Here is a 15,090-nt window from a genome sequence, read left to right as displayed (position 1 = left end):
CTGGAAAGGCTCTTACAGAAAGCCCAACGATGAGGTTTTCCTGGAATGATAGATTCGCTCGACTGCATGCATTGGCAGTGGAAGAACTGTCCAATTGGATGGCAAGGAAGCTTTAATGGTAATCAAGAAACCCAACTATCGTCCTCGAAGCCGTGATGGATTTTGATACATGGATCTTGCATGCCTTTTCTGGAATTCCTGGTACGCAAAATGACATTACAGTCCTTGGGCGTTCACCACTGTTTGATGCGCTCACTGAAGGTCAGTCACCACAATTAGACTATCACATCAATAATCATCGTTATAACATGGGTTACTATCTCGCTGATGGCATCTACCCTAAGTGGGCAACGCTTGTCCAATCAATCAAATGCCCTCAAAATGAAGCTGAAGCATATTTCACCACCAACCAAGAGGCCTTCTGCAAAGACGTTGAAAGGGCATTTGGTGTTCTCCAGGCAAGATGGGCAATCATTAGACAACCTACAAGAGGGTGGAGTTTGAAAAATTTGTCCAGTCTCATTCTGGCATGCATTATCCTTCATAATATGATTATTGAGGATGAACGTGCCGATTATTACAATGGCGAGTCTGATGATGACAAACCGGATCCAAATAGGTCCAGAAGAGCTCGAGCCCACACCATCATGAAGTTTTCATCAAGAGAGTCTGCCACTTGTCTGTAAGCCATCATTCGGAGTGCGCAAGTCAATTTCACATGAGACGAAAAGCCGAGTTGCCCTTTATTGTCACGTTTTTGCCTGAAGTAGGGGTTAGCTGACTTGACATCTTCTAGTAGGCGAAGGAAAACTTCACGCCTCATTTGGTAGAGGCGTCTGAATATTTCTGGTGGATACACCGGATTTTCAACATAGTACTTTTGCAGTAGATCATCGTTCGCACGCGAACGAAATCAAGGGATGTATTTGTGCCCGGGAACCGACCCACCCCATTGCGGTTATGGACGGAGTTAGTTATTTGCCAACCAACTAATTGTCGTCGTCATAACTTGTGTTGCATGCATTACCATCTCTTCATCTTCTTCCTCTTCTCGCGTAACCTTTCTTGCAACTTGTTGAACCAATTAGAACTCATTTCGGAAGTGTTTAAACAAAAAAGAAAAAAGTATGAAGCTGATGAAGGTGAGTAGAAAAACGTATATGATTTTGTGAGTTATGCTGAAGATGGAGCACTCAATTTATACAAAAATTTTGCTGAAGATAACGAGGCTTCACGTACAAAACAGCTTTATTCCATTTCAAAATCAGTTTTATTCCATTTCGAGTTCAGCTTTATTTCATTTCGAGTTTAGCTTTATTCCATTTGGAAATCAGCTTTATTCCATTTCGAATTCAACTTTATTTCATTTCGAAATCAACTTTATTTCATTTCGAGTTCAGTTTTATTCCATTTGGAAATCAGCTTTATTCCATTTCGAATTCAATTTGATTTCATTTTGAAATCAGCTTTATTCCATTTCGAAATTAGTTTTATTCCATTTCAAAATCAGCTAAAGATATTTTTGATTATCTTAAAAAAAAAAAATACAACCGCAAAAAATATTTTTTATATAAAAATGATTTCAATTACTATAAATAAATTGCTGATAAAAAATAAGAATATATATATATATATATATAACATATCCAAAATGTTAAAATATATTTTAGGGCTATAGTTTAGCCTTGACGGGTTGGAGACGGTTGATGTCACATAGATGAATAGTACAGAATTCAGGGCTAAATTTTAACCCCAAGGCTATTTTTAGCCATTTCGGTTGGAGATGGCCTAAATATGAGATATAAGATATGTTGTTACTAATGAGTTGATTACTTATTTTGATAATCTGAAGAAATAACACGATTATGAAGAGGTCGAATGTTGATGGAGATCAATCTACTGATATTTAAAATAACCTATAATTTTTATATTTTTTTTAAACAAAAAACAAATGTCAAACCTGTAATAATAACTGAGTTATCCAACTATTAAAGTTTGTTTCCATTTGGCATTCAAACATATCCCACAACAAATTCAACTATAAAATGTAGAGTACTAAGATGCGCAAAAAAATAAACATCATATTAACCATTACAAAACTTAAGGAACATTTACTATTTGGCATTCAAATCGCAATTTTGATGATGGCTTTTTGAAGTCTCTTTTAGGCTATTGTTGGAGATCAAAAATTGCATTGTTCTCCATTATTCTGCACCCCAGCTTCTGAAGCATTCCTAGCCTTCTTGGCCAGTACCGTAGGGCAGGTCTTCTTGTTATGGTCTCCAACCCAGAGTAGACTCTCTTCATATCCAATCATATGCGTGTAGCCACACATCAGCTTCCTGCTAACCGGTGCTTTAATGGTAACCTGTGTTTCAAACTTCTCTCCCTTATGACCACTCTTTACCAACATGCACTCAGCCCCACCCTCCTCATCAAAAGTTCCTTTCTCCAAAACTGTACTAGTTTCCATAACCATGATTAGCCTTAAACGAGGCATTATCACAGGCCGATCAGAAATCTTTAAGGTGAAGAGGTTAGTCCAAGCAGACTCACTCACGTTATATTCTTTCATGACCCACAAATCAATAAAGCCAGTATGTCGATTCAGACAATCAAATGCACACAGGCATACTCTAAGATCCCCTAGCTCCATGTCCATGAGACGCCAACCCGAACCGGGGTCAGGCAGCAGCATAGCTCGGAACTTCTCATGTGTTAAATCGAAAGCAAGCATCTTCTTATTCCTACGAATCCAATGAAGTGCCTCATTTGAAAGAGTCCCTGCATCCTTCATCCAAAGGCGGAAAGGGACTTCGATCCTTTTCCAAATGTCAGTGTTCGATGAGAAGATGTATTGCTCACTGTCTGATGAGATGAGAACTTTGTAGTCGCCGGTGGCTGACAAGTAGCCAAAACCATCACAGCGTATAGTACTTTGGAGCTCTTTTGTACTTGTAAAGGAGAAGCGGGTAGTTTTTTGAAGAATTGAGTTGATGGGTTCCAAATATAAATGTCCAAATCCTCCATGCAGTGTCGATGATAAAGAGTTACACATACTAAACCATTGCACGAGTAGAGTGATTGGAGTTCATCGCCCGGCTTCTTGAACGGACATCTGACCTTTCTGTCTTCGGTGGACCACGGCGTCTCCAAGTCTCGGGATCCGAACTCAGGTTCTGGGCAGTCGGGGCAGGGGAAACTCATTCTATCGTATTCGCATTCGTGGCAGAGGAGGACTCTGCGACTTCGGGTTTGCTGGAATCGGGATTTGGCGAAATTTGGGTCGGACAATATGATGAAACGCCAGCGTTTCGAAACGGAGGTGAAGCGGATTAGGGATTTGATCGGCAACCTCTCCATGATTTGAACTATCACATGTTCCGGTAGGTAGTCCGCCATTTGAAAATTTGCCTTCCCTATTCTTCTAGGCTTGCAATTTCGCCAATAAAACAAGCTATAAGTTCGTACGTAGACTATGCGATAGAGTTTAGTCAGATGAAGTAACCAATATTATCTTATCTTATATACACATGCACATAAAATCTGTATCTCTATGAAATAAGGACTCCATAATTCAAATTTTTTATTTTTTTTAGGTGAACAAAATAGTGACAAAATGTACTAAAATGATGAGTTGGGACTTGATTTGAATAAAGCTTTTCTCATAATGTGTTTTTTCACAAGTGAATAATCGAACGCTGGATCTCTTTGAATATCCATCTCACATTCATCCAACTTGCAGATCTCAAAATATTAATTAAATTATGGACTCGTAACCTTTTTTAGTTTTTTATTTTATTTTTTACCAACAAAGAAATATATCAAATTCAGAACCGAAGAAAATATATTGCTCTCTAGCGAAGTTGATTTCTCATACTGATGTTGCTCTTCATCTCATGGGCTCGCTTATTTGTTGCTGCAAAAATTTGATCAGAAACTTCCATTGCTTCTCCCTAAAGCACATTTACAGAGAAAGTAATATGGTAGCTGATTGCCTTGCTAAGGAGAGCATCAATCATGCTTATGGGATAATTGAGTTTGATGGTCCTCCCATTCATGCCTCTTCTGCTTATCTTGATGATCTTGATGGAGTATCTCGGCAAAGAAGAATCTCTGTTAGGCCTAATGATAGGCCAAGCTAGCTAGTTCTTTTTTAGTCTGTTTCTTTGTTTCTGGGTCTTTTTGACCCCTTACTTACAAAAAAATATATATATGTATGTGTATATATATATATATAATGGGGCCCACACATATCCGCCCGAATTGAGGGCAGGACCCAAATCCAAGTCCAACCCGAAAACAAATCAAAACAAAAACCCAGAGAACCACCGAGAACACACCCATCGCCGGAATCCCAATTACTCTCACTCACACTCATCGGAGAGCTCTCGACACCGCTCCGAAGGTACCTAACTTTCCCACTTCACTAAACGTCGTCGCTTTCACCATTACTAATCGTCGTCGTCGAGATTTCGCAGAGCTAGGGTTTTGAAATTTCAGATTCTCAGTGTTCTGAATCGGATCGTGTTGAAATTTACAGGGCGAGAGATTTGAAGAATGAGCCTCGAGGCGGCGGCGCACTGATGTCACTTTTCTTGTCGTCGACGATTGATCAGGCTTATCATCAGCTCGCAGAAATCGAAGCGGAACTGAAAGCAGCAATGGTAACCCTATCACAACTTTGATTCTCAATTTTTCAATTTTAGTTGATTCAAGTTTGCTAGAGCAGATTTGAGTTTCGATTTAGGGCAATGCGAATTTGTTGTGATGTTTGTGCATAGGCTGGATCGAAGAAAGTGATAACGAGGGAAGAGTGGGAGAAGAAGCTTAATGATGTGAAGATCAAGAAGGAGGACATGAATAAACTGGTGATGAATTTCCTAGTGACCGAGGGTTATGTGGATGCGGCGGAGAAATTCCGAAAGGAATCTGGAACCGAACGTATCCTTTTTTTTGTTTAGTGATTGATGCAATGCAAATTGTAGTTGGTTTGGTTTGAATTGTGTTAGTGGCTTGGGTTTTTTTGGTGGTGTTGTAGTATGTGTTTGTTCCTTATGAGTGTGTAGCAGATATTGATCTTGCAACAATCACTGACCGCATGGCGGTCAAGAAAGCGGTACAATGTGGTAATGTGGAGGATGCAATTGAGAAGGTGAACGACTTAAACCCGGAGGTAAGATTTCCTGTTTTTTAATTTTTTTATGAGCTGTTAATGATTACATATAGTTATGATTCAATACTATCTTTACTAATTACTATACTCAAGTGAGGTAGTTACTAGAGTGATGCAAATAATCCTCGGTCATGGATATGATACAATTTTGATATGAAGGTTAACAACCGCTTGTGAATTTACTTGGGAATTGAGGCAGAAACAATATCAAACAGTGATCCATTATGTTGTGAATTAAACCAATTAACCAGCCTTGTATCCTTGAATATGTAAATTTGAATTTGGTCTATATCTGTTACGTGGTTGCTTGCCCTTGTTTCCGCTATGATTTCACCTGACATTGTCAGAATATCAAGTGATAGCATGTTACTTCATACTTGCAACAATGACATGATTAGCTTTTGAAGGAGGATATGATTCTATACCTTTTTCTTTCCGGGACTCGAGAATTAGAGAAACATTAAGTGTATTTTTCTTGAGTTTAGAGTAGTATAATTCTTCCCTGTACTTATCAGTTAGGCCAACCAATCTTTGAAAAGAAAGAAACTAAACAAGGAGAAAGGCACGGTGCTATGTCAGAACCGTGGGTGAAAGAATTTACTCACTTTTCCTGAGTTGTTCTGGTGTTATTTAGAATGGTATTGATAGAAATCTTTAAAGAGTACCACTTTAGCAATCTTAGTGAGTAACCTTAGCACTCATCACTCTGTGTGTGCGCTTTGGACCTCTATCATTCAGGACCAACTTTTAGATTCCAGGAAGTAGATATGAACAACAAACTATAATAGTGCAATTGCCTTTGAGGGTCGTCAATCTCTCTATCATTGATTCTATAAGAAAAAGTGTTTGTATGAGTAGTTTTTTGCTTTCTAATATTTTTGATTCAGTGTATTCCTTTAGAAAATATAACTGCCTATCTCAATTTATTTGATGGTCTGTGGAAATTCTGTCTGCAGATTCTGGACACAAATCCCCAGTTATTTTTCCATCTCCAACAGCAAAGGTTGATAGAGCTAATTAGGAATGGAAAGGTAGAAGAGGCTCTTGAGTTTGCTCAGGAAGAGCTAGCACCAAGAGGAGAAGAAAATGTAAGATTCAGCTATTGTACCTTTGTTTTGTTTGACTATGATATGTGTAATTGTTGCTCCTTGTAACTTTGTCGTGTGAGGTATATATAGTTGAATGTTTTTAACTCGTTAGGCGGTACCAAGCAACTCAGTTTATTTATGTTATCATCATATGCAGCAAAGCTTTTTAGAAGAGTTGGAGAGGACTGTTGCACTTCTAGCTTTTGAAGATGTGTCCAACTGTCCCGTAGGAGAGCTTTTGGACATATCACAGCGCCTAAAGACAGCTAGTGAAGTGAATGCCGCCATCCTCACTAGCCAGAGTCATGAAAAAGGTTAGCATGTTTCCTAAGTTATATTTTTCCTAGATCTAGCATCAAAAAGTCTGCACTATCAAGTACAACAGGAAATATATTTGTAAGTGGGATGGGTGGAAAGATGGTCAGACTCGATGCCCACCTTGTTATTGTGTATTATTATCATTATTCATCTTAAAGAGAAGTTGTATCATAAGGTTGGATAACAGAATAAATAGGGTTTAGTTGTTAAACCCCACAAGAAATTGTATAGTTGAGTTTTAGTTGTATTTATTTACTGTTGAGTGGTGACTGCCAAAATACATTTGATTATGGTGTTTTAAATAACTGGTAAACTGCAGTATTTGCCAGTTTGAGATATTTGAATTATTTGTCTGATGGTTAATGGATATCTTCGAGAGGAGTTATTGATTAGGACATTTTTAAAATCCATTTTTCTAGCCGGTGCTTATCCATTGCAATTCTTCAAAGAGGTTGATGTTTTTGTATCATCTATTGTCCTTCTGCAGACCCGAAACTTCCAAGCTTGTTGAAGATGCTCATATGGGCCCAGAACCAGCTTGATGAGAAAGCTCACTATCCTCGGATAAACGATCTATCCACTGCCAGGCTAGAAGACCCTAGTGTCTAAAGGATGTCCGGACCTCCTTGTGTGGAGGTTTTAGGTTTCCCTCTAGGCTTTCAGAGAATGATTAATGTATGTACCCTTATTGCGAAATGACTCTGCATTCCTGTTGAATGTTGTCTCGTTCCAGTCTTCCTCGTTCTCAATTACCTTTGTACAAATGATTGTCTATAACATTTCTTTACTTCTATTGTTTAAGATTGTGGCATAATAATACCTCTGAAATTTTTGGTATGCCGAAACCATTGTTGTTACCATCAAAGGCATTGAACTGTGATTTTGCATAAAAGAACTTGTGGTCCTGCCAAGTTTTTGAGAAGCTATATCCAGGTTTATAACACATGAATTTGTTTACCCTTATGTAAAATTGAAATCAAAAACAGGAATAAGACAATTTGTAAAGATTGACAATTTATACAAACTAGTAGGAAATGGAAGAACTTAGAAAGCAATGAAGTGAAATCAAAATCCATAGTTCTAAATCTGAAGCATTCATCTTTTTTTTCTTTTTCACAATGACCAAACTCTCACCCACAAGCAAGGCAAAACAAAACCACAAAAAGCAAATTTATTTTCCTCTTTTCTACATCACTCAGATTTCACCAAAAGAACACAAACCCAGAGAGTGTTGTTGATATCTGAATGTTCTTGAAGCTTTGCAGGTCTCAAAGCACAAGCTCCTCCCTCCCCAAGTTTCCAACACCCATCATCAAAGTTCAGAGCATAGCTTGAAGGATCATACTGGAACATGAACCTCCTCTGCTTCCCAGAATTCTTCATAGCTCTCTTCAATGCAGCTCTCATTCTCCAGAACAAGCTCCTACACTTCTTCCTCCCAATGGCATTGACCCAACTCAAGCTTCCCACAAAACCCATGTTCATAGATTATAAACCTTCACAATGCTCTCAGACCCTAAAAACCCCGAAACCCAATTGGCTAGTGGCTAAAGGCTAATGGCTCTGTTTTCACTATTTATAAGCAGATTCTGATTCTGGGTTTGAGACTGAAAACAAAGCTTCACGGACTTGGGAATAGTGAAAGCTTTAGAATTGCTTGAAAATGGGTTGTTGGAATTGAAAGCTATGAAAAGAAAGGAAGAACCTTTTCGAGAAATGGGTGATGGTGAATATCTTTTTGGTATTTCAGAGGAGTTGAGCAGCTTCGGCTGCAATCCAACAGTGTGTAGTAGTATACCCACCTTTTTATTTCTTGAAAAATCACATTGGGATGCTAAAATTCCAAAGAGAGGAGAGAGAAGGAGGCAGCCCGTACAGAACAGTGGGCAGTGAGCCACCCAAGGTCGTTTCACTATCAGAATGTGGTTGTAGCATAACGAATCATAATTTCACAGTGTGTACTATTTCCTTCGGGCTTTTGGCTATTTCAAATCCTAACAGGGGGCTGTTTCCTAAACCCTATTGCCTCTGCAATTAGAGGTGGTTTAGGGACTCGCTTGTTAACCAAGACTCAATTTTTAACCGTTTAATCATATGGCATCTACCATTTTAACGGTTGAAACTAAATGAATATGTGTACAAATCAGTACGGTAAATGGTCACAATTTATCCATATCTGACTAGTTTGTTGAAATTTTGACTTATCCATATCTTTACTATCATGGTAAACCTCAAAATCTGAATCACTAGAACAGTAAACCATATGTTAGAGCAGTTCTGTCACTTCTGTGTATAAATGTGTTCCATTGGTAGATTACTCTAATAATCAATGGTAAAAATGTGTACCAATGCTATGGTATAAAAATCACCTAAATCCTCTATTGTCTAAAGTTCTAATCTTGCTTGCTAAGATTCTCTGGTTTTTGGATATCTTTACCATCACGTAAAATTCAAATTCTGGTTGAGATTAGTAACTGGTGCAGTTTTGTGCATAAGTCTGGTAACAACTATTGCTGTAACAGGTGTGGCTGTTACAGATATTACCTAGGCTCATTAAGTGAAACCATAAGAGCCATTGCATGAATCCAAAGAGAAAAAATGGGCAATAGAGGTGTACATTGATATGTCAATATCATGGGTTTCTTTTCCTTCTAAACCGGTTTGTCTCCAACAGAGGCAATGTGGGAGGTTCTCTCCCAGTTCTCTTTAACTTTGTCTTCATCTTCAAAACCATGTTGCTTTTTTGCATATGCTAATTCAATTCCGTTGTGTCTCTCTTCACAGTTAAGCCTAGTGGCCCTAATTTCTACAGTCTGTGCTTCAATGACTATTACCAGTCACTGCGCAACCACCACCTCTAGGTCCCCAATTACAGATGACCTGTCATTCTATCCAACATAGCAAGCCTTGTCTTAGGCCTTGGCAGTCTTCTGCTCAGTAGCTTTCTGTGTCAGAATTTGTGCTTGTCTAGTTTTTGATGTTTGAGTATTGACACCTGGCTGTTTCATTTTTCTTCAGTTGGGTCCTCTCTTTTTCTGGTTAATTCAACTGGGTCCTCTTCAGTTTGATGCATAATTCAACCAATGGTCCTGGCTGATGAGTTGGGGTGGACCTCAAGAGATTGGAGATTTGTCTTGATTAAAGTTTGCATCTTTCTTTTTCAAACTTGGCTCAAGTATAGGTGGATTATAAATATGAGGCTTGAACTTAATGTGCAATCCCAGAGTGAACATTCATTTGGTTGCATCACATCATGTACTAGCTTCTCATGTGTCTTTGCTTTCTTAGTTTTCACGATGGTGCTTGATCATGTGCTGCATCATGGCCTTGACAATATATTTCTGTTTCATTCCATATGAAATGTTGAAAAATATAGTGTAAAACTAACATGCATTTGTCACACTATACCGTTGATTGTTTCCTGATGGTTGGGACTGGGTACTACTGAGAAAATGCCTGCTTTTAAAATGGTGGAATATTCTGTACATAAGGGTATTCTGTACTGGATAAGAGGTTGAAACCACATGGAAGTTGTATCTGAATTATTAATTTCAAAGGGTGCCTAGTTAGGTCTAGGCTTAGTGCTCACATGCCTTGGTTGCTGTTTGTTTCCCCTACATGTGAAAATTTTACTTTTTACTGTCTCTAATCTGTATGATCATGAAAAGAAGATAAAGATATGAGATCCCAGAAGCACAAACTGATATAGTATTCTGTACTTTTACATATAAAACTGGGAAATTTCCTTTCTTTATAGGCAAACCAAACCAAGCCCATATCTAAGAGCTGATTCTGTGTTGACTTGGTGAGGGAGTGAATAAAGGTATGAGATTCCAGATTCTGTTCATGCATTATCATATTGTAATATCTCTCGTGTGGATTTGCCCTCCTGAGGTCTTTTTCAGAGTGCTGTTCCATTCATGTTTGCCTTGGCTCTTCTCTCTATGTTTCTGTCTTACAGTGTTGGCTTTTCTTTTTCTAAGCTTGATTTTCTTAATGGATTACAAACTTTTAGCGAAAGACATTGGCCACCCCATGTGCTTAGTTTAGATGAAAGGAGACAAAAATACCTTTGAGCAACCCTATAGAATTGTGCACAACAGTTAAGCTACCATAGGATGAGTAATAATTAATAGCGTTAACAAATCAATAGAAATAAATTTCGACCCCAGTTCAGCCATGCTCAATTTAGTTAAGTCAGTCTAACCATTCCAGCATCAAAATTTTAATACTCCAAAGAATTCTACGATATTGCTAATAGAGACTATGATTAAGTCGAACACAAATTTCTTCTTTGCATCAGCAAATTTGAATCTGCATCACCAGAATCATTACAAAATTGGGGATTGCTTGTGATTACAATCATCTCTTTATCTTGGGCTACAAGTCTCTTTTCCAGTGAAAGACTTTCTTTCCCAAGAATCCAAGCCTTGAATCATTTTTCATGGATATTCAAATACCTTTCTTACACGTGTCAAAAGTTACACCAGCAATTCCTGGAATACCCCAACTTTCTACAACTCCACACTCTTCCTGCTTTTTGTTGTTTTGCATGAGGGAATTTGTCTTCTTTCTCTATTGAAGATTCTGAGCTCCCACAATGACATAAGGGAAAATCATCCCAAATATTCCCAAGGCAGTAGAAAGTTTCTACTAGAAACTAAAAAAAATCTCACTCCAATCACCATTCACTTGCTCTCTCCCTTCAAAATTTTAAGCATAGGTGTGAGTTTATACGAGCAACCACTGAACTTAAACAAGCATGATATTTGGTTAACTATATTAGCTAAATGTCCTTCTCATCTGTCAAAAATGACCCTTGTTCATAAGCATTAGAGTTAACTTCGATTCCAAATTCTTTTCTCCTCGAATTCACCGCAAAACTTCATTGTTTTCCTAGGTGACAATGGAAGAGACAGCAACCTTCCAAAACGTCTATTCCAAGAAACCCTAGAAATTAACTCCAATCCATAATCGTATTCGATGTCCTCAAACCAACTGCTATTGTTATCTCCGCCATATTTTTCTATAACATCCACTACTCTTTATATTACCTTACCCATTTGACAAAACTTAGTGCAAAACTATCCCACATTAAGCTCCCAAACCACTACAATGGGTTCTCTCCCGTCTCCACCAAGACCCTCTTCTCCACCACCATCACCAACTCATTCTCTGTCCAACTACAGAGTCTGTGCCACATTTTGCTTGAGAGAGCCCTCACCCAACTTGAACATATCCAATTGGATCGAAATCTACGACCCATCAACCAACTCTTGGACTCATGTCACCTCAATCCCTGGCCTTGTTGAGAACCACATCCTGAAAGGTTTCTCTATGGTCTCAATGGGTGACTCACTTTACATAATTGGTGGTCGGTTGTGCCACAAGGAGCTCTCTCACACTTCGGATGAGTGCAGCTCGCTTGTGGATATGGAAGTTCAAGTCTCATCATCGGTGTTGCGTTATAATGTTGCGACTGATCAATGGTCCACTTGTGCACCACTTGGTGTAGCCAGGTGTGATTTCGCCTGCACGGTTTCCGATAACAAAATCTACGTGGCGGGTGGAAAGACCACGCTGGCGTGTGCAAGAGGAATTTCCTCGGCTGAGCTGTACGACCCTGAGCTAGACAAGTGGATTCATATGCCAAACATGAGCACATTGAGGTACAAGTGCGTTGGTGTCACATGGCAAAACAAAATCTACATTCTGGGTGGATTTGCAGAGCCAGGTATGAAATTTTCTACATTCTTTCGTACTAGTATCAATTTATAATTTGATACAGCATTTTATCAAACAAATTCTTCAACTCTGATCAAGTTTTTTTAAATTGCCACTGAAATAGTTGTCAATTACACTTTCGAGAGTATTACAGCTTTCACATTTAGCCAATAACTTTCTTAGATTTTCGGTGACTTTTAACGAGTTAAAATTTGACCCAAAATTAAAACCGTTTGACAATAAAGTAACCAAACTTGGAAAATTAACAAAAACATGAGAACCAAATTGGTTTAGCGCCTTTTCTTAATTGATTTTGCTTCAAACTTTCACGTAATTTTGATTGATATCGAAATTTTTGCGACCATACTTCAACATCTTCTATTGTGAGATCCTCACTATGTCTCTTAACATCGATGTTTGATATATACCTTGAATGCAGTGAGGAAAAACTCAGACGTGCCTCCTATAATGGTGCGCAGCTCTGCTGAGGTTTATGACACACAAACAAAGAAATGGGAACTGATAATTGGAATGTGGCAATTGGATGTACCACCAAATCAAATTGTTGATGTGGGTGGGAGGCTATTCAGTTCTGGGGATTGCTTCAAGCAATGGAAGGGTCATATTGAATCATATGATGGTGAACTCAACATATGGAATGAGGTTGATGGGTCTCATCTCCACAGTTTAAACTCACTGATTTCATCAGATAACGAAATGTGGGCACATAGCCAAAGGCGTTACCTAACGATGGCACCCATCGGAGATCACTTGTATTTTTTGGCGATTCATGGACTAATGGACAACGATTTGCCGAGAACAATGTCGATTGTCCATAGATTCGACACTTCTGCTACGAGTAACAATTGGACAAGCATGGAGCCGATGGAGGAGGACAGGGAGAAAGAGCTTTGTGGACATGCTTGTGTTGTTCATCTTTCTTAGAGCTCAAGTTTCAGGCAAAACCCCCAAAAAAAAAAAAAATTAGCGTACTTGCTTAATTAGTCTACTATGAATTTATATATTATTGTATGAGGGTTTGCTAACTGATCCATCAGTTTACTGGGCTAGTCCAGATGATTTTGCATACCTTGTGACAAAATAAGAAGACCAATCTTGTAAAATCTATTGCCTTTTTCTTCTTTCATTAAATTATTTCTTGAACTTTGTATTATATGGTTGAAAATATAGATTGCTAAACAAGAAAATCAGCAACTTTGATATGTTCACTCATTGTGTCTAGCAATGTGCTTGGGACAAAGGAAGAACAATGCCAACCTATGAGCTTGCGGGTTATAGGGGTATTCTCCTTTTTTCCCAGTCTTACGTTTATAGGGCTATGAGACTTTTCTTAGAATTACTACATTGTTTGATCACTTCCAAGTAAACTGTAAAATCATTAGTCTACATAACATCTACAAGTTTTGGTAACAATCTTTGCTTTTATTTTAACAATCTCCTTCCTACTTTATTTTTTATTTTTTTATTTTTTTTAATAAGAATTGATTTCATTAGTAATCAAGTCATGAAACAAGCCAGAGTCTAACAGAACTTACATAAGAAATCTCGGGACAAACCCGGTAACCTATCTAAGCCACAACTAAACTTATTAAAGTCTAAAGGGACGCTAGATGAACAGCAAGCCTAATCTATGCAAGAATAATCTCGCTCTTTAAGGAAAAAATATTCATCTAGTCTAATTTACCTAGCACACAATTGTGGTACAAATATTAACTAAAAACGTCTTAGAAAAACTTATAGAAATTACCCTACTTCAAAAGGCTTGAGTCCAGAATGTCTAGAAGCTTAGGGCACTTAAGAAAGAGTGAGTCCTTAAACCCGTAGGGTTGGAACTAGCACCATATGCAGCCCCCTCAGTAGCAAACAACCTCAGCATCAGGTTACTCCTTGGGCTCTTCTTGAGGGTCTGCAGCATATAGCCCCCATTTTTAGATTTTAGCCAAATAGGCCCAATCCCTGCCTTCAGCCCAGTCCCTGCCCTATGCCCAGTCTTCAGCTCAAAAGCCAGCCCAGTCAAACTAACAGTCAACCCTAGTTCAAAAGTAGGATTTCTCGTTGATTTTTCCATACCGTATTCTACCCCGCGACTTTTCGTCGCACTGATCTCCAACATACCAGTCCCAACCACCAACCCAGTCATCGTCGGCCCTCCTGCCGCCTCAACGAAGCGCGGCACAGCCACATAGCTTAACGTCATCGAACCAGCATCTCAAGCAGCCCCGACTTGAGCTTAACCTTGGCCAGTTGATGCCACCACAACGACGCAAATTCCAATCGCCCTGAAACCTGCTGGGGTCAACACCAATGTCGCGGCTCCGACCCGATCCGGCAATCCACTTTCACATAACCACCCTCAGCCGAGAATTGACTCAACCAGAGCCTTCAAAAAACTTGGTTGAGATTCCAATGCCGTTGCAGAAGAGACCACGGCCTCTCCAAACCCACACCGCTGTCCACTCGCCTCTGTCTGGTCTGGAGAGCACGATGCACCTCAGTCCCCGCCGCCATCACGAAACCTAGGTTTCACCTGTTTGGGTCGCTCCGCAAGTTTCAGAGGCCCTCTCATCCCTATTGAAGGTTAGTTTGTTATTCTCCTTCCTTCTTATAATTGGAAGAATTTATCAAAACTTAAACAGACTAATGATTTAAGCTGAAAAGATATTTATTTATGTTCTTTTTTCTTGTTGATTGTGATCAAAATTAACACATTGGGAATGGACAAGCACAATTTGGACAAAATCAATTTCAAAACACAAAATCAAA

At 38.8% G+C, this 15,090-nt stretch overlaps 4 protein-coding genes across 5 annotated transcripts; 3 read left to right on the top strand and 1 right to left on the bottom strand.

Moving 5' to 3' along the window:
- The first annotated feature begins 155 nt into the window (after positions 1 to 155).
- Positions 156 to 686, top strand: LOC112202964. Its single transcript, XM_024344001.1, has one exon. It carries the CDS (start codon positions 156 to 158, stop codon positions 684 to 686), a length of 531 nt encoding a protein of 176 aa, XP_024199769.1.
- A 2,005-nt stretch (positions 687 to 2,691) lies between these two features.
- LOC112167487 (putative F-box protein At5g15660) lies at positions 2,692 to 3,636 on the bottom strand. Its single transcript, XM_024304512.2, has one exon. It carries the CDS (start codon positions 3,400 to 3,402, stop codon positions 2,794 to 2,796), a length of 609 nt encoding a protein of 202 aa, XP_024160280.1. The 5' UTR covers positions 3,403 to 3,636; the 3' UTR covers positions 2,692 to 2,793.
- A 606-nt stretch (positions 3,637 to 4,242) lies between these two features.
- LOC112167486 (protein GID8 homolog) lies at positions 4,243 to 7,427 on the top strand. Of its 2 annotated transcripts, none has more exons than XM_024304510.2 (7): positions 4,243 to 4,408; positions 4,544 to 4,667; positions 4,785 to 4,944; positions 5,070 to 5,176; positions 6,133 to 6,264; positions 6,422 to 6,578; positions 7,070 to 7,427. In XM_024304510.2, the coding sequence occupies exons 2-7, from the start codon at positions 4,587 to 4,589 to the stop codon at positions 7,189 to 7,191; spliced, it is 759 nt and encodes a 252-aa protein (XP_024160278.1). In that variant the 5' UTR covers positions 4,243 to 4,408; positions 4,544 to 4,586; the 3' UTR covers positions 7,192 to 7,427. The 2 variants fall into 2 exon arrangements, with proteins under 2 accessions (XP_024160278.1, XP_024160279.1); XM_024304511.2 differs by having other exon boundaries at positions 4,249 to 4,408; positions 5,073 to 5,176.
- Positions 7,428 to 10,338: 2,911 nt separating this feature from the next.
- LOC112167696 (kelch-like protein 8) lies at positions 10,339 to 13,408 on the top strand. The gene is made up of 3 exons (XM_024304740.2): positions 10,339 to 10,405; positions 11,483 to 12,316; positions 12,746 to 13,408. The coding sequence occupies exons 2-3, from the start codon at positions 11,698 to 11,700 to the stop codon at positions 13,249 to 13,251; spliced, it is 1,125 nt and encodes a 374-aa protein (XP_024160508.1). The 5' UTR covers positions 10,339 to 10,405; positions 11,483 to 11,697; the 3' UTR covers positions 13,252 to 13,408.
- The last annotated feature ends 1,682 nt before the right edge of the window (positions 13,409 to 15,090 follow it).

Source organism: Rosa chinensis, chromosome 5 (assembly GCF_002994745.2).
Source record: "Rosa chinensis cultivar Old Blush chromosome 5, RchiOBHm-V2, whole genome shotgun sequence".
Classification (NCBI taxonomy): Eukaryota; Viridiplantae; Streptophyta; class Magnoliopsida; order Rosales; family Rosaceae; genus Rosa; species Rosa chinensis.
The sequence above is the reverse complement of the archived record's forward strand: the minus strand, read 5'-3'. Positions and strand labels throughout refer to the sequence as shown.